The 20,182-nt window shown below is 35.1% G+C and overlaps 2 protein-coding genes and 1 long non-coding RNA gene across 3 annotated transcripts; 2 read left to right on the forward strand and 1 right to left on the reverse strand.

The window, feature by feature from the left end:
- Positions 1-62: 62 nt before the first annotated feature.
- galla-2 (MIP18 family protein galla-2) lies at positions 63-1,084 on the forward strand. Its single transcript, XM_011637716.3, has 3 exons — positions 63-197; positions 411-490; positions 563-1,084. Exons 1-3 carry the CDS (start codon positions 65-67, stop codon positions 830-832), a joined length of 483 nt encoding a protein of 160 aa, XP_011636018.2. The 5' UTR covers positions 63-64; the 3' UTR covers positions 833-1,084.
- Positions 888-20,181, reverse strand: Cerk (Ceramide kinase). The gene is made up of 8 exons (XM_011637715.3): positions 19,740-20,181; positions 10,701-10,952; positions 7,832-8,025; positions 6,923-7,298; positions 6,228-6,380; positions 5,919-6,115; positions 5,104-5,267; positions 888-4,382 (listed from the first exon to the last, which is right to left on the reverse strand). The coding sequence occupies exons 1-8, from the start codon at positions 19,888-19,890 to the stop codon at positions 4,298-4,300; spliced, it is 1,572 nt and encodes a 523-aa protein (XP_011636017.1). The 5' UTR covers positions 19,891-20,181; the 3' UTR covers positions 888-4,297.
- LOC148938168 (uncharacterized) lies at positions 10,946-11,682 on the forward strand. Its single transcript, XR_016141343.1, has 2 exons — positions 10,946-11,089; positions 11,436-11,682. It is a non-coding gene; the product is annotated as an uncharacterized LOC148938168 (long non-coding RNA).
- Position 20,182: the final 1 nt, after the last annotated feature.

The raw sequence follows: 20,182 nt of genomic DNA on the forward strand, positions 1-20,182 counted from the left end.
TACAAAGCATCTGTGGGCAGTCACACATTTGTGATCTGTGCAGGCAAATTATGAAGATTTTTCAATGAGTGACGCAATGAGTGAGAATTTAGAGAACATTAATCCGAAACTTTACAAGAAATTGGATGCTCGAGAAATTACAGCTGAAGAGCATAACGAAGATGTTGCGGATGAATTTGACGCGCGAGAGATTTTCGGTATGTAACCTCCAAATATGTTATAGATAACTGAATATTAAACTGTTTATCCGATTTTATAAACTTGCTTAGAAATATTCAAAATATTATTTCAAGATATTTTATTAACTAGAACTTTATTACTTTATTTACTTTATCATTTACTATATTTTATTAAAGAATAATCTTTATCATAAATAAGATGAAAATATTGATAATACTGATAATTTACAGATATAATTAGGAATATCAACGATCCAGAGCATCCTTTGACTTTAGAGGAATTAAATGTGGTGGAACAGAATCTCATTGAGGTAAGATATTGCCAAAAAAATATATATATTGTATTACTATATTTTAGAATTATTAAAAATTTGATACTACAGGTTGACGACAAAAGGAACAAAGTGGATGTAAAGTTTACACCTACAATTCCACATTGCAGTATGGCTACTTTGATTGGATTGTCAATTCGAGTACAATTGTTACGCGCATTACCTGCTAGGTTCAAGGTTAGTGTGGAGATATCCCCAGGTACTCACTTTTCGGAGGCAGCAGTAAACAAGCAACTTGCGGATAAGGAAAGGGTGGCTGCGGCTTTAGAAAATTCTATGCTACTTGGTGTGATTAATCAGTGTTTGGCACCGAAAAATTAGTGAATTTATTACAATATGGATAGTGAGGGAAAGGTAAAATGAAATATGCAGCACATAGAAAGTTAATATAATCTATTCTGTGCAGCCACGCATGTGTTGTTTGATGCACTTTCTTTGTGGTGGAAATTAAAATAATAACTATCGCCAATTAGGGGGTCATCAAATTGATTCGCTGTATTCTTTCATTCATTTTATATATGTATATATGTATATATATCGCAATTAAAAAAAAATATATATTTATCTGTACAATTTTCCGATATCATACACTACGTGCTGCTCCGGTGATACTATATACTTCATTAATGTGTTAAGTCTAAGCCGCTCCTTAAGAAGACATCATTTGTCCATTTCCATTAATGCGGATTAACTTTAATCTCGATTCAACCTACCTCTTCTATCTATTTCATTCTAATGAAAAGATGAAGAGCAAATTAAACCGAGAGTAAAATTAATAAACATCGGTAAAAGTGGACCGGGTAGTTAATCGCGCGAACAATGCCTCGCAAATCAGAAAATACGCGTTTCCCTCGCAAATCTATGTAGATCTATACAAATCTATGATATGTCATTAAGGAACGAATCAAATTGCATACGGTCTAAATTTCACTGGCTAAAATGTGTAGCCTAATCCTTCGTCGAAAAATATACTTAAAAATAATCTCCGTCCCGTAAAATATATCCTATATTGCATCGTTCCCTCTAACTGCGTGTATATCGTGTTTTCTACGAACGCGATGATCACGGGCATTATAGTCCCTCCGATGAATTTTTTATGGCTAGGCTATCGGTAGGACGTGACTACTTATGTAGTTTGTGCTGCTTCGCAGTATTCGTACGATCAACGATTATATGCTCTGACACGTGTCACGAAATCTATCTATACCTTTAATTTTGACATGACGCAAAGTAGCAAATAACCTGCTTAAGCTCTAAAAATAGAATACTTGCGTTCAATTGCGAATCATCTATTTCGCAACACGATGGTCGAGAGAATTCGTCAAAGATTTTAAGTATCATAAGCAGATTGCGGACTTTTATACAAATACGTAAGAAAATGAACAGAAAAGTTTTGTCGAGAAAAAATATCTTTTTATTATACGTCAATAAAAAAATTGCGTTTCTTTTTAATTGTATTTAATTGCTGTTAATTTATTTTTCTTATACTTTGTGAATCTAAAACTCAAAGTTAGAATAAAAATGGCGTGTCGTCTTTATTTCAATAAATTAAGACAAAAATTTCTCTCTTCCAAGATAATTGAAATTCTAAAATACCGAGGCATTAATTAATGATGATTCCATGTATTTGCATAAACGCCTGCGTTTTTAATCGCGAATAATCGCGTCTCATTGCCGCATTATGTTATGTTCCCTTATTATACAGTTAACACAATGTAACATTCTAATTTAAATACTTTTGCAAATGAAAATGAAAATCGCTGAAGAAGCTCGCTTAATTGCTGTGTTCGCTAATTGCGATAAATCGCAATTGATTTAAATTAGGCCTTAAGAGAGGCCTTCTGAGTTTATAAATCTCAAGCATTATTCTTGTACTTTGATTGTCCGTACACGAAAACTCGCTGAAAAGTAAAAAAGCTCACGATTTAAGGCGTCAAGCGCGTGTTTCGCGTTGATTTCACAAGTCAAGCTTTAAATTTATTTACGATAATTATTACTTAAATTTATTGCGCTGACGAAATTGTATTTACTATTGATTGCGAATCTAAATTAGATTATAGATTACGAAGATAAATTTGTAATCAATAAAAATGTATAATAAAGTTAAGTAACGATAATTGCAAACGCTTGTTCTCGCTTCATATTTGCTCTCTGTAGGCGTCGACAATTAAAACGTTTTTAAGTACAAAACGTGGAGGTATAATCCGATCTGGTCGGTATCACTGTCGGTTTCTGCGTCGCGAAAAGATTATGATAAATGCAACAGGTTCTGGATCGGCTTCTCTTTTTTTTTTTTTTTTTAGCGAACGAATCGAAGCACGAAATAGCAATCGAGAAACGTGCAGGACGGTAATTTTAACTGAAATCCGCTTGAACTTTTAAGCGTCGCTCGGTCAAGCTTCGGGTGTCAAGCGAACGTGTTACACATTTTTTTCGCATTAACGTTTCGTCGTTGGGGAATATTAGTGGTCACCAATCCACGAGTCGCGTATAATAAAATTGACTTGAATGTCGTTGCGATTTGCGTCGCGCCGGAATGTTCAATATGCATATCCTTGGAAAGCGCGCGATCGATTGCCAAACAGTCGTCAAATGCAATGATAAAAAAGTTATAAATAATTTCACGTACACGAGATGGATCGTGCAGAGGCGTAAGCCAAAATGATGTAAGCTCGCATATTTCTAGTCAATCACCTGTGCTCAGCAGTCGTCCCGGCTGTAGTCAATCTTAGAATTAACAATTGTAAAATTCTCCTTTTGTAAATCTAAACTTCTAAACTTCGATAAATGCGAGCAAATTTATTCTTGCCATTTATCAAATGTAGAGAATTTTGTAATATATTATCATTATATATCGTACTAGTTAATTATTAATTTAATCCCAGATTAGCGGTCACGAATCAAACTTATTCGCTCGAATGCGAGTAAAATTTGCAGAACTATAAAAACAATTTTTACGTTATTTTTACGTTCAAATTAAGTTTTCGTTCGTCGCTTAGTAATAGAGTAAAAAACAAGTAATTCAAGGTCGAAAGATAAAGTAAAAGAGCTTACTCAACGCGTAATGCAAATGATTTCTAAACAAGCTTGGAAATGTTATAACATTCGTGACTGTAATGGATTTAAATCAATTTGCGATTGATTAAACTGAATGTGTGTCGATGAACTTGAATTCGATTAAAAATAAATAAAAGGAATATAAAATATTAAACAAATAAGTGTATATAAATTGACATGTTCGAACAAGGAATAAATAAATCAAGGCATTGGCCGAGTAATCTCATAAGCAAATCTCTTGAATTGCTTATTCCTTGTAAAATATATATATATGTATATATATTCCTTGTAATATATATATATATATATATATATATATTTAAAAAAAAATTACTAATAGTACATAAAATAATATATATAAATATTACTTTTATCTTTCTGAAATATTAAACATTTAACCGTTTAAATATATGATTATGATCAATTTGATCGTAATTTTCATAACTCAAAGTAAATAAAATGGCGTAGTTAATCGTTTTTGTAGCTAGATCAAAATCCATTACGGTCGAAAACATTATTAGACGAACGGAAAAGATATCCGTTTTTCTTTTTATTTTTAGTGCAAGAATGACGCGGAAAAAGGATGAACGAATTTTTTTATCAACTTATGACGTAAGATATCGTGACCACGGGTAACAGGGCAAGACAAAGGAACTGCGCCTTCGAAAGCGTCGTGAAGCGGAATCGCGGCCTTGAAGACCGACCGTTCGACGACCTCATTCGGCTTGTTCACACAGACCAGCTGAAGCACGTCGATTCCTGAACCGAGTCCTGAGCTCGCCTCGTGTAGACCTTCAGTAGTTGGCAGTGTACCCTGCATAAATATTTAAGATTATGACCATATTCAACAGAATGTTTATTTTGCAACTGTTGGAGGGTGCCTGTGCTTACTAGAAAAGTATCTGAGATGATAGTTTGATTTTATGAAATGATGTGGATTTTCGGAAAACGCTTGGATAAATGTGACCCCCAATTTGCTCTCGAATGCATTGGACTCGTGACTCAGAGTTTACTTTAGAATTCATTTCTGGCCAAATGACTCTTTACATAAATTTTTGAGGACATGGGAAATAAGTTCAATTCTAATCTTATTTCCCATTCCAATGTCCTTTACCGGAGAATTAATTCCGAAAAGTTTTGATCAATTCTTGAGAAATTTGTCATTCGTTATTTGCTTTTTTTCCCTCAAAATCCTATATGAAAACGTGAAAAATTTACGGCAGAGAACTTCCAGCAGTTGCAAAATAACGTTCTGTTGAGCGTGGCCAATGTTTTCCGTCGATTCGGAATAAGGTTTCGTTTCGCTCTATAATTACGAGATTACGTCGCGTGTGTTACGAGAAGGCACACGGCTATTATACTCCAAATTTCGCATACATGTAGGCGAGTTTTCGATAAGATAAAAATTCTCGAGTGTATGTATAATCGGAGGGCTCAAATAGCGGCGCGACAGCCGAGATATAACATTATCTATAATATAAAACTCTCGTATTATATCCGATAACGCGATCGCTATCGCTATGCTGTTTACTCGCCTGATTTTCACATTGGTGCTGTCGATCACCTCGCCGTCGCAATTCCACACGCTGAGTCGAGGGTTCGAACGGCCCGCGTTCATCCCGCTTTCGACGTGCAGCGTCGGCAAGGCGCGGAATGTGAACTCTCTTGCTCGGTAGACCTCGACGAATGGTAGCTCGTACTGCAACAGAGTTGCCGGCACCTCGTTACTTTCATCCCCGTTTCTTTCGATCGTTTCGCGATCGTAGTAGCGGCATAATTATTACGTGATTTACTAATCTAAAAATGTTAATTTGCGTAATCTCAAAGAGCTTGAGATGCTTCGAAGCGCAATGTAAACAACATTAGGTGAATGATGATTGTTCAAACATTGAATTTTCCTTGCTTTTTTTTTTACGATTGAATTTTACGATTGAACAATTGCTTATGTATTTAAATCTGCGAGCTCAGACGTAATGAAGAATAAGAAACAAAGAATTAAATATAGAGAATTAAGGACAGGAAAATATTTTCGACCGATGGAGGAATATCTTGGATGGAGGAATTCCTTGATTGTGTACCGAATTATAGATTTCTAAATATCGAAATTTAATTCTCTATTCCTAATTCTTTTTTTAATTCTATTCCTTGTTCCTTATTTTTTTTTATTATGTCTTTTTTTTTTGCGAACCTGTTGTAAACGATTATGTCTTTTTGTTGCGAACCTGTTGTAAACGATTGATTCGATAAATTCAATGTTCAAGCAAAAGAGTGAATTGATAGTGACGATAATAACGATAGTGAAGATAATTGACGATAATCGTCCGTGTAAATGGCTGAGACTCGTGCGTACCAGAGTCTTTCGTTTGCTGGAGAGCCTAAGCAACAATCGGATGTTGTTTATTAGGGACGTGTGTCGAATTAAGATCACATCCACGCAGCCATCGCCTATGTGACAGTGAGGACTGAAGCCCATGGGACTCCTCGAACACGCGCACGACACATTCGCGCCGTTCACCATGAAGAACTTCCCTCTGACCGTCACCCATCCTATATGGGAACAAAAACATTATTTGCTTAATTCGACTTTGCCGACTTGAATCGACTTCGTAACTTGTTATATACTTGTTATATTTATTCTCTTCCGTTTTTTAACACGTACTAGAGATTTCCTCATCGGGGATGCTGTTGTGCATATGCTGCACGCATCGCAAACAGTTCTTCATGCATCTGGTGCTACCTGCCGGATGACAAGGATCCGATAGCAACTCGATTTCACCCTCGTAACCCTTATTCGCTATTATTTTTTTGAATCCTGGGAACAAAAAGATTTAATTAGTTCAACGTCAACTAGAGATAAATAAAATATTTTTTACTAATCGAATCGAATCAAATCGAATCGTCGAATAATATAACTTTTAATTAACAACATAGCTATTGTTGTAAAATCATCACGCGTGAAACAGAACGCATTCTTTATTTAACGGGAAATATGATATCTATAATATTGTTGGTATGTGAATTGAAATATTTGAATTATGTTAATTATTATTTGAATCTCTTAAATTCGAAATTTTCAGGAGGTTCAGATTCAAACCATAGAAATTCAAATCCGAATGAAATCGAATCTTATCTAATTCGTATTCATTCAATTTATCAATTCTATTCAATTCGTATTCGAATAGTTCACTCATCTCTAATATCAATTATATCCATGTTTATTAATTATATATGAATACGTTTACGATAGGTAATTTAATTTATTTATTTATTCAAGATCAGCAGATTATTTGTATTCAACTCGAGCAATTTAACTAAAGATTCTCCGCGTAAAATAAAACGGATCAGATTCCTTACCGGACCAATCGTATCTATGGGGTCCCATCCATCGGAACTTCTCGCTGTCGCGGATGACGTCGCCCAGGTAGCCGTAGCTGAGCACGCTGGCGTACAACCTGAGCAAGGTGCGATTGTTGTGAACCGACGAGATGTCCAGGCCGATCGAGTCGCCGAAGATGATATGTATGGCAGCGGTTTGCACGTCGGTGGTGCCGTGCAGGCTGTAGGCAACCGTGTCGGTGCTACCGCTTGGTATGACGCCGACGGGTAAGGCGGGACCGGGCAGCCTGGCGTCAGGGTCGTTCGGATCGATGTGCTGATCCTTCGCCGCCCGCAGAATCAACCCGTTGAACACCTCGGCGAACGTTCCGTCGCCACCGATGCACAGCACCGCCTATCGAACAGTGAAGAGTTAAAGTAAGAGGATAGAGTCTTCCAACGCTACATATAGCGTAAACGCATAAAACCTCTCTGTAATCCTAGAAATTTAAATCGATTTGTAGAGCCGAGAAATTTCGACAAATATTTAAAGATTTATATAATTTTTTCTTTTTTGAAGAAATACGTTCTGAACGTGTTGCAAAAGTTCAAAAATCGACAAATCGTTTGATCCTCCGATTTCTTACGATTTAAATAATATCTAGTATTTTTATTACATAAATCAAGCTAGATTTACAATTTTCTGGATAGTAGATGACTGATCAATATATAAAAAAAATGATATAAAGAGAATATAGAGAAATAACTTATTTTGATAAAGATAATAATAATTCTAAATATAAATTTAGAGAGAGACCTAAAAATTCTCTCTCCCTCAATGAATTTTCTGAATTTGCGCAACAGATACAAATATATTTATTCGCCGAGTTGCGGCCTTTACTTCGCATGAAAGTAATAGAATGTTAGCCTCGCAAGAACAGGACTCACATGTAGGTCACTCAAGTCGACCGTGAGTAGAGCGTCGCGAATGTGGCCGGCACGCTCGGTAACCATCATCTTCGTCTCGATGCCGGCGATGGTCATGAGTGGCTGCACGTCCTTCTCCCAGATTTTAACACCTTTTTTCTTACCGCCTATGGGATTGATAAACAGCATCACCTTTCGCGGCCGATTCGACAGACCTGGAACAATCGCAAACTGCGAATTAAATTTTTTAATCCCTCTTTTAATTTTAGGAATTTTTTACGTGTTGGCCTTTCAATTTTCCAACTCCAAGAATTTTTTTGTTTGTTTTTTAATTATTTATTTCGTTTCTATATCGCGCAAAAATCTATTCATAGAGATGAAAGATCGATATAAAATCTAAAAAGTGAGTTGGAAGAGCACAACATTAATCTTATCGTGTGTTAATTGATATTATTTAATTCGTGGAACTCTTGTAGATTAAGCGAACGAGGTTTCTGAATCGAAGTTTCTTTCTTCTTAAGCAACTGTATTTTAAAGACAAAAATGGATCAAACAGAGGATTACAGGGGGATGATAAAATTTTAATCATGCAAAATGCCCCGATCGATCTTCTGTACGACACGCGATGCTACGTCGATAATCGAACGGGTTTTTTTTTTTTTTCGTGAAAACGACGATTACACGGGCATGGCAAACCCCCAGATCAATACCGTAGCTGTTGGTTCGCGATGACGGTCGGCAGGGGTAGTTTAGAGCACGCCCACTCTGTTTCCTCGACATTCATTAAAATTTGCACTCTCTTTCTCTCTTTCTCTTTTCCTCCCGTTTTCTCTCTCTCTCTCTCTCTCTCTCTCTCTCTCTCTCTCTTTCTGGACCCTCGCGCAGCATCACTGCGTCCCGAATGAGATGAGAGATCTCGCTTGATTCCTTTCGCGACGCTTTTAACCGAAGCTGCGAATCCAATTTAACTCGAGAAATCTGGAAACAGCGAAATTGGAGAAACTGGCGAAAACGCGCGAACGACCAAACAGGAAAGTGGCAGGCAACGATATTCGATCGGGAAAGTATTGAGATTCGTAAACGAGAATTGACGAATCGAACGTTGGTCTCCGGCTTGAAAGCTGTAACTAAATAATGAAACCGGAGAGCGCGGAGCGGCAATTTAATTCGGAAACTATCGGAATACGTGGAATTAAATGGACGCGATAAAACTTTCATGCAAACTGCAACCAATTTGCCGGCTACGCTGGGCTATCAAAGTTTTAGGGTCACCGTGTATATTCCCGTAAACGCGAACCTTTCATCGCGATTTACGTCGATCCCAACTGGGTTAACTGGCTGCCTAGACTTTGCATACTGCGTTTCTGACTCTAATTATGACGAAAAAAAAAAAAAATATATTAGGAAAGGCGGTTGTTTATTGCGAAAACATTTCGCTTTATAATTCAGCAATAATCTTATCTTCAAATCTTATCTTTAACTTATCTTTGAGTCTATATATGTGTATATGTGTGTGTGTGTGTGTGTGTGTGTGTGTGTGTGTGTGTGTGTGTGTGTGTGTGTGTGTGTGTGTGTATATATATATATATATATAACTCGAGATTATAAAGATTATAAAGATTCGATTTGTTTCGAATTTACAACATATTATTTCTTTACAGAGAATTCTTACCGAGAATTATAAAAAATTATATTAAAATAATTTAAAAATAATCCATTTAATTCAGCTCACTTCAACTTACTATAATTCTGATACTTCTGTTTTTTTAATTTTCAATTACAGATCTTATTTTTTGTAAGATCTAGTTTTAATTTTTCTTAATATTTGATTTATATAATCATTCAAAATTATGAAAATATTATGTTAATGTTCACTCGGAGTTAGCAAGTTTATTATTAATTTATGTCACGTTGATTTTTTTCTTGATGACGAATTTGATCAACTGTTTTCCTCATTCTTCTTTTTCATCCTGCAAACAAGTGTAAGAGTAAGAAAATATGTGGCTTTTTTTATAAGTAATGGAAAAATTTTTATGTACGAACGCAAATGAGTTTTGCTCGCAGCACATCAGCTTCAATACATACATGTATTACTAAACTAATACATGTGCACTTTCTTAATCGCATGCAGGATGTAGAAAATTATAGTCGTGTCAATAATTCTCCATGTTACTTATATTTGATGTGCCTTTTGATACGAAGTTTCTACTTGTCATTTTACATGATGTAATACTGACAGTTTTGATATTAAACATGCTTGAATTTTTTGCTCCATAATCCAATTTCACGACTTTATATATACATTACATGACTATTTTTTGAATATTTTGAATGCTGAACCGGATTAGTAAAAATATTTCAAACAAAATTTATAGAATTTTGAGGAGAGAAAAGGTTGTCAATTTAAAATTTCTAACTCTTTTCAAAAATATCTTAAAAAGTAACATCATCAAAAATAAAATCTCATATTTTTGAATGCATTAATCGACACGATTTTTAATCCTATTAAAACTAAAGTAAAAATCATAATTTATTTTAATATACTTTTCTAAACAGAATAAAGTAAACCCATCGACGTCAAAAAATATTTTGTTTCTAAAAAAAATATTTATATTGTAAAATGTATATTTTTTTAAACCTACGTTTCCTTCACACGAACATATTTATCTCTTTATTTTGCTCATAAAAATATTATAATAAAATTATCAAAAAAAGTGTATATTTTATTTACATAATATTTTATTAATATTTATATGTGTAGTATTTTATTTTATATATATTAGAGTTATAACGAACGTTGATCAGAGCCGCTTTCCGAAGTTTCGCGAGTAAATGCTCCGATAAATTTAAAATGATGATCCGGAATCGTCGCGCGCGATTGACGACTCACCCAGGAGGTAATTGCGAATGGTTTTCACCCACGAGGCCACCTGCCTGGGGTCCGTGTGGCTCATGGTCACGCTGTGATGTCTCCATTTATTTTTCGGTCCACGAACAGCGTAGTGCAGAATGAAGTTCGTCGGGCACACCGTCGTGGGCGAGGTCGGCTGCGTCGGCTGCTTTTCCTTAACGTTCACACCCGGTATCCAATCGTCGCCGTAGCGCACCGCCAGAACGTCCGTCAACGGTAGGGTCCATCTGGCTGGAAAGAACAGCATGAACGAGAGGATTATCATGGTGGTTCATGAGAGTGAACTTATCAAAGGCTTTGTTTGCTGTTATATTTAATTAACCTTTCATAATTCAAATTTTTTTGATGCTTGAAAAACTTCGCACAACGTAAGTGTAAACGCTGACCTTGGAAAATAATAAACTGACAATTTATTATCAATTTTTATTTTAAGTATTTTATTCTAAAAATCAGACTCCTGATTCTTTTTTAATATAAACTCAGATCGTTTGGTTACCTAAGAATGACACAATAGTAAAATTCTACGTTAAATTATGGTAAAAATAAATAAATATATATATATATATTACTTAGAATAAAATACTTAAAATAAAAATTGATAATAAATTGTCAATTTATTATTTTCCAAGGTCAGTGTTTTATATATATATATATATATATACATAGGGTTACCATCCATTCTCTTTTCCTCGGACACTGTCCTCTTTTTTTAAGGCGTCCGGGAATATCCAAGGGGATTTTTTTGAAAGCGTCCGGGATAATTATAAGCGTCCAGGATTTCAAGAAATCTTCTAAATATTTTGTTTTGGTTCCTCTCGCATTACCAACTTACTCTGCATTACCAAATAGCACAGATATCACATAAAAGAGTTAAAATTTTTTAATTTTAATACCTAATAAAACTAATACCTAATAAAACTTAAACTAAACCTATAATAAAACTTTTTATTTTAAATCAAAATAGTCTGTATTTATTTAGTATCCAGTTCAAGTTTCTCTTTGCTCTGAATGCTAATGAACAATTTTTAGATGTGAAATAATGATTCATATACTGTTCTAATAAATTTGATTAATTTAAGCGTATTTTTATTCAGGGTTGCAATCGAAATATCCAGGGTTTTTGACTTGTAAGTCCTAGTTTTGAAAATTTTAATATGGCAACCCTATATATATATATATATATATATATATATATATATATATATATATATATATATTAATTAACTTTCAGATAAATATCACTAACAAGCTCGATAAGATAGCTTAAATTTGACTCAAGCTTATAGCTTTCCGAAGAAATACTTAATACGTGATAGTGAATGTTGACTTATTGATTACTTTATCAACATCGTAAAGTTCATTTTCGTATCAATTCACGAGATTTAATCAGACATATATTATCATTATGCTCCATGTTATATATATATATATATATATATATATATATTTAATATAATTTTGTTAGAAAAACAGACAAAGAAAAAGAAAGAACATTTTACGCAGTTATCTGACAGAGGTGAACTGCAGGGAACGGTACTTGACGCGTAAGGCGTTGCGCAATACTTCCAATTACCAAGTTACGTGTTACAGAGAGCAGGTGTATGCCAGGATGCAGGAAAATAGCACGGGCTAGATTATTATTTTGTGAACAGAAAAAGAGAAAGAGAGAGAGAGAGAGAGAGAGAGAGAGAGAGAGGGGGGGAGAGGAAGGGAGGGAGGAAGGGAATGAAATACCGACTTGCTTCAAGTTGTTTTATCGCTGTTTCGAGAAAAGAGATGCATCATCATGTATTGTCTGCAACTTTTCCATTTATTGCAAGCTTTATACGTTAAATCATATATACTACTTGTCAAAAGTCTGAGCACGCACAATTTCGTCGTTTTCAATTGCAGTCATCATACGATCTGTTTAGAGCTATGATGCAACAATCAAATTGACTATAATCATATCTCAGTGATTAGATATTTAATATTTCGAAAAGATACATCGAAGATATGATTATATAAAAAAAAAAAAATTACTTCACAATAAATCTATCAATGATTTGATATTTTACACTTCTTTTAAGAACCTTTAATCGAATTTGAGTTCATGACACATATTCAGTTTAATCGATCTTGAATCGATTTCAAAGCCAGACAAAAACGGTGCATCTCTTTCAGTTAAATTAAAAGTTAAGAACAAATAAGCTTTACCAAAAATATTTTATTGTTATCACACAAAAAAATATACCTATATAGTTCATATTTTCTTATATTTTTTGTGTTACATCAATAAAATCTTTTTGAAAGCTTATTTCTGTTATTTTTAATTTAACCGGAAAAGGTATAGTGCATGCTCAAACTTTTGCCAAGTAATATAGTATATATTTTTCTTTCATATTTACTTTGACTCGACGCAAATGCAATTACATCGAATCCTTCGAACGCGCAAACGAGATCGTCCAAGCTTTTATTTTTTTTTTTTTTTTTTGTTGACGCGCGTGAGAGAGACCTTTCCTCGATATATTTTGACTCGCTTCTCTCACACAACATTTCCTTGAACACACGGGAGTAATTCGCAGAATATTTTCTTATCTCATCTCTTGCTTATCGCATCTCTTGTTGATAGATTGCGAAGTGCAGTTAGGATATCTCGCGCTTCAATCATTTGTCAAAGCAACGTTAATTTCAACGAACAGCTACCTAATGACGTTTATTATTATGTGATTAATCAGTTGTAATTTAGGGTCATTTTTTTCAACACTATCGCGGAAACAAATTAATATTGGTATAGTATGTCAATTGCATGCGTTTGCAGCTCGGAGTTATCAGGAATTATTACACAAATGATCGTGATTTACGTCACGTATGCACTTGCCGAATTGGGAAAAAAAAAAAAAAAAAAAACAGTTATCCGTTCCAGTTACATTTATCCGAAATTGATAAAACGTTTTAATGTTTTTCCAATTTTTTTGATATCAAAATTATCCGATTTAATTGTCTTGAATAGTTCGTAAAATAATTTCTTACTTCTAGTAGTATAATTCAACAGCTGTAGTGAAGAAATAAAAAGAAGAATAAAGCAGAAGAAAGAAAGAAAGTGCAGAAGAAGAGCAATAAGGTAAAAAGAAGAAAGAAAGAATTCAGAAGAAAACAATTCCTTTTTACATTACTTCAAGTACTAAATTTTGGAAAAGCTTCCATTTTTACCTATTTATTTCATAAGCAGGAGTTCCTTAAATTTACAAAAATCTGGATGACCTCACGTTTGTAAATCTTCGAAAGAGTAATTGATTTCGGGTCAAGTCCCGAGTCAAGGTGCGCACTTTGAAATGATGCACGATGCATCGGGAAGAGGACGCATATGCCACCGTGGCGCACGTGGCGGAATATTTTTAGCGGCGATGATTTCTTGCGGTTTGCGGAGTATCGCGAGCGGAGATTCGCCGTACATCTCGGAACAGCCATTCGCTCGAATGGAATTGTCATGCCGATCGCGGCTAACGAATGGTTGTTATGTCGAGGACCGATCCATCGTAGCGATGTGCTACGCGTCGCGATCGACCTTAATAAAATGGCAGTTATTGTTCCGTATGTACAATACTTCCTTGTGCGTCGCGAGAGATGCCGATTAATTTTTCAATTTCTCGTTTGCTCAGGCAATTTATAATTTATATTATTTATATTATTATTTTTATAATCAGATTTCAGGATAATCAGATTTCAAGGGAGAGAAGTTATTTTATTTATTTGTCGCGCACTTAGATCTGTGTAATTCCAATTTTATTTCTTTACGTAATATGTAAATTCATAAATGGAATTTTATTCTGTATTCTGATATGAATTATAAAAAAATGAATAATTGATACTTATAGTGCGCTAATTATTGCATAATATTTTTGTGTATAATGTATTTGTGTGTATAATGTATTTTAATTTAACGTTTTAATTCACTTCGATTATAGTATATCTAAAGTAAGATTTAGAAGATTCGATTCGATGACACCCAACTGTTTTATGAGTGATGTGAGTGAGTGTCAATGTGTTAATAACCATTAATTTTCGAATCAATAATTAGTCTACAACGATGCTTGCCATAAGTTAAATAAGATATCATTCTTTAGAAGTTTAAACGCTCTTAAGCTAATCGATTGATTTGCATTACTGTGAAAAAAGACGAACGGGTTTTATTAACAAACTCGATGAGGCTAGGAGAAAAAAAATGGAAATCAAACGTAGAATTAAGAAATTTTTGGGCGAAGAATGTATGCAAAGTTTGCGTTAACTATGTGAGTTTTACGTTTGAATCGGGTCATTTTGATATTTGCGTGTACGTTTAATAGCATGCTCCGTCTCTCGCGTGTTACGTAAATGTTGTATATACCATAAGCGACTCTTTAACAGTAACACTAACAATAAGATGAAATACGTGAAAATGAATACGCGAATTTCGTGGCAACGATTTCAAATTAGTTACGTCACTACGTCTGAATCACTACCTTTGCATAATTAAGATAGTACAAGCAACGTATTTCAATGTCATCGTTAGTATCAGTTATTTATGTAGGTAGAAGAATATTTTATAATGACATTCAACTTACATAATATGTAATAAATAATGCACAAAAATAATTACACAAAAATGTAATAAAGTCAATGGATAATTAATAATAAATTTTGATAATTTATTTCAAATAATTTACAGTGAGAAGTGATTTTAAAAGATCTTTTAAATTACACTTAAACAAGGTATATTAAACAAGGTGTATAAATGAAAGAAAAAAAAATAAATAAATAATAATGAATTTCAACGATTTATTTCAAATTATAAACGAACTAGAAATGATTTGAAAATTCGAGAGGAAGCTTCGAAGAAAATTAACTTAAAAGAAAGTAACTAAATAAAGTAACAAAAAAAAAGAAATTAATAAGAAAATAATAAATAAATAACGAGTTTCCGGGATTTATTATTCCCTATTTACAGGAAAGAGTAAATTTTTTTCCGAAGAAGATTAAGGAAGACAATTCGCGCTTGTTAGAGACGATGCTCGTTCGCGCACGGCGATATCGCTTTCTTGCTTCGCGGACAGGTTTCTCCTGACCGGGAATAATAATAACGTCGCCGCAAGAAACACGGCGATTTGCCGAACGATGAAAAGTGAAAGAGACACCGCCAGTCGTTGCACTCGCCTTTGCTGCAACGCGCGAGGCTGCCCCGAAGCGGGCGGGCGGGTATTAAAGCCGGCGGGTCGTGTCGCCGTCGCGAAATTAGCGGCGCTATTTTCGAGCGGCGTTATCCTCCGTGAATATTTCCGGCACGTGCGATGCAGGCGGTAATAAAGAGGCTGCCTTCGTAAGGCTTTACGATCGAAATGACGACGGAAGTCCTAGCGTAACTGTCCGGAGTTGGTCCGAGAGGTAACGTTCGCGGTAAAGCGCGCCTCGCGCCAAAAAACAATCAACGACGCGTTCCGCGTGTTGAATAAAGTACTAATTGTCGAGAGACCCTTGTCGAGAGATTAATTTGAAACTATTTTCTTTTCCGCTTCTTCTGCTTTCTTCTTCTTCTTCTTCTCGATTGTCTTTAAAGCTTCTTTTCCGCTCTTCCGCTCTTTTTTCCGCCACGAGCGAAGGAAGAAGAGATTATTGCATCTTTCATTCAATTTTATTTTAATTAAAGTCTATCCGATCTATCGCTGGTTCCAGCTGAAATGCTATGTTGTAACTCTTACTCATTTAATAATTAGAATTTAATTCCGCTTTTTTCGCTGGCCGAAAAAATTATTATATATTTTTTTCTCAATTATTTTCATTAAAGTTCAATTGATAGCGCTTTCTCTCCACAAGCTGAAAGATCATTAATTATCATGTGTAAGGTCGGACAGGACATCCGGCATTACAAGGATTTTATTGTTGAATGTGGAGCATTTACGGAGTTGATAAATGTGGTTGTAAAAATAGGCGCGCTACCACCGACGGTTGATTATCGCTATTTTATTTAATATTCATGATGTTAATGTGCGCGGGCACGATATAAGGAAATGGAATGATATGCAAATCGCGTTCAAAAATGAGTATCGACATGTGTTCTACGTGAGTAGATCGTCAAAAGTTTATTAGTATTCCCCGTGCCGTCCTTGTCTCTCAAATTGCGAGTTATAAAGAAAATTCACACGTGAAAACCATCCTGAGTACAAAAAAGTCTTGCTACATTTCGTTTTTTACGTGGAAACAGTGACCTAAAAGTTGCTTTTTGAAAAAATTTGAGAAATTAAATTTACTTCATAATTAAAAATAATAATGTCAAATTAAAAATTTGAAACGATCTAAAAAATAATTGTAAAGTTATTTTTAAACTTAAATAATGAAGAAGATTTTTAAATCTAATTTCAAATCTAATTTCTGAACTTCTAACTTCTTTAATAAATCTTTTTCAAATTATTGTTATATCAATTTTCGATAATCAATATTTTTTAAGATCTCTCTCTCTCTCTCTCTCTCTCTCTCTCTCTCTCTCTCTCTCTCTCTCTTCCTTCTCTCTCTCTCTCTCTCTCTCTCTCTCTCTCTCTCTTTCTCTCTAATTTTAGTTAACACTTATATAAACGGATTTATTAAATTTAACTAAATTTATCAAATTTATTTTATAAATTACGTTATATATTTATATATAACGTTATATATTTATTTATTAATTATTTGTTTCCATTTTCTAAGAATTCTTAATATATTTAAATTGACTTAATCCGATTTAAAAGATATAAAAGCTTAGACTCTATTATCGTATTACAAATTGTGTTCGATAAAAATATTCCTTTTTAATGAGCTGCTTGATTTTGCAAATTGTCAGAACAACAAACAGTCCTTGTCGCGTTCCCTCGATTTTTAATAGCTGTCAACATGGCATTCGCACGCGATGTCTGCAACTGCAAAGGATGCTGTACCAATGGAAGGTCAAGGCTAGACACAATCAGCACACTACTGTTCTTAACGTGGCATCTCACACACACTTAACTTGTCACACACCGTTCCACCTTGTAGAAACTGAATTGCTTGAGTTATATTAATAAGCGCTCATTGGCCTTAAGAGAAATCGACCAGAGAAAGAGAGAGAAAGAGAAAGAGAGAACAACGTGTGCAAGCCGCATTTTAAACAATTATTATGTAACTCCGCGAATGCGAGAAGTACGTGCGATAAGATTCATCGTGAAGCGACCCTGAAGAAGATCGTTATTTACATAACGACTTTTTTTCGCGATCTTTATCAGTCGCGAATACGTGCGAATCGGTGGACTGCAAGTTGACGGTGAGATTTAAATGAGATTCGCACTGATGGATCTCAACGAGCACGTGTTTTTTTTTTTTTTTTTTCTTTCGTACGCCTGCCGATTAGTTCAGCGCGAGGTTAAATAGACAATAGAAAAGACTTAAAAGTAGTGATTACAGCTTTCGCATTTGAAAAACATGTAAAGCCGCGAGGAAATGGCGGAGGCAGCGAGTCAAAATATCGCGATAGCTAAGGTAAAAAAAGTAAACGGAGTGTGGCAAAAAACGAAAATGATTAAGCAAGTTTTTAACTCGAAATATTATAAATTTATCATTGCCTATTTGAACAAATTTCATATTTTATTCAAAATTCTTGTCTCGTGTTAGAAATGTGTATATCGTAGATTTTACGCGAACCGAATTGGATCGAATTGAATCTTATTTTTTTCGAATCCGAATCAACGAATTTTCTTCCAAATCAAATCAAAACGAATTACTCAAATAGAATAAAATCGTCGAAATATAATTTTTAATAACTTAATTAATATGAATTGAACATGTTGAATTGAACTTAGTACAAATATAACGAAATAATGTATTAAGATGGCTAATGTAAGTAATTTGCATTCGAATTTTTTTTTTTATTCGAAATTTTCAAATAATCAGATTCAAACCATTAAGATTTATATTATAGAATTTTGTTTGATTTCGCTTATCTGATTCAAATTCGAAATTTGAGTTTGCATTTGGTTCTATTCAACATCATTTATTTTGAACAATTTTAGATTTCTCAAATAGAACGAAGATCACAAAGGAATCTTTCTCATGTGTGACCTCGTCGAATAAAAGATTTTACATTCTCAAGAGTCTACGTTTAATTATATAATTTAATTATATAATCTTAACAATTTAACAAACTTGTTACGAACTTGTATACGACAGCGATCAAGAACAGAGCCAATTCCGTAATAAAATATTTGGCGTTCCTGCCAAAAGAAGAGGAATAGAAGTGGAACGATAATCCAATTGGCGTGGATTATTGTTCGTCTCTATTCGTCTCTCGAAGAGACGCATTCCAAGGAGAAAACCTTGGGAAAAACGCGAACGCGATCTATTGACTCGACCGATTGTCATTTGTCTGTCTACTAAGAATGAATTGGCAAATGATTGGACTATCAAACGAACGAATTTACCCCATTAGCTCCAAACGCCAAAAGCTAATTAAACGGCTCGTAGATTAAAGCGAATATTCGGCTCGATATTCTTGCGAAGAAGAATTATGTACCTATTGAACCTATATAATAACGACGATTCAACTGATTGCATCCAATCCGTTATTAATGCAAACTACCAGGCTCCGAAATGAGGTATTCATCTCCTCAAAAGGATCAAGGAAAAATGTTATTATATCTCACCGTCAGAATAATAATTCAACTAATAACGGCGAGGATTTATCCTTGAATCAAAGTCGCCTCGGGAGGAATTACGCAGGAGGATTAAAGTCGAGTTCGCCTCAATTAAAATACAATCTTGACCTTTAGGCCGACATTATATTTCAATATTTTTTTATTAAAAATCCGAATGCCGCGTGGCATTGATGGGACGATAATTTCATCAACGTAGCGTAACCCATTTATTTCCCTGAGTATTCGCTGAGGATTTCGCGTGAATCGAAAGGCCTTGGACATGATCGAGCATTCGACGTTAATAACAATCCTGGGAAGTGTTCCTACGTGAAAATTTCCGACGCGGTCGACGAGACGAGACGCTTACTGTAAGGCGGTCGCTCGGTCTCCCAGATGAGCGTGCCGCGATGAAAGTACACGCGACACCGCTTCTTCTTCACGACGAAGGTGTTGAGCAGCACCGATTTGGAGGCGGCACGCTGATCATCGGCGGGGCCGCCGGGAACGTCCTGCATCATCCTGAGGCCGCTGCATCGACGGGTTTCAGCGAAGCTGACGGCGTGGCCGCGACGTCATCTCCGAGGACGACCGCCGATTGACGCCAGCGACGCGGCGGCGACGAGAATCGGCGGTGACGGTGAGAAGGTCGTCGACGAGGAGGAGGATAAGCCGCGGAAGCCGGGAAGGAGTTGACGACGGCTCTCGTGAATCGACTCGCGATTGATCGAATTGCGAAAACGCTGCGCACTACACCGATCCCAACGTCCCGGTCGGACGCGCGAGCGAGACTGATCGCGAGTCCCGCGACCC

This window comes from Pogonomyrmex barbatus, unplaced genomic scaffold (genome assembly GCF_055798465.1).
Source record: "Pogonomyrmex barbatus isolate J1 unplaced genomic scaffold, ASM5579846v1 scaffold1, whole genome shotgun sequence".
In the NCBI taxonomy this organism is placed as follows: Eukaryota; Metazoa; Arthropoda; class Insecta; order Hymenoptera; family Formicidae; genus Pogonomyrmex; species Pogonomyrmex barbatus.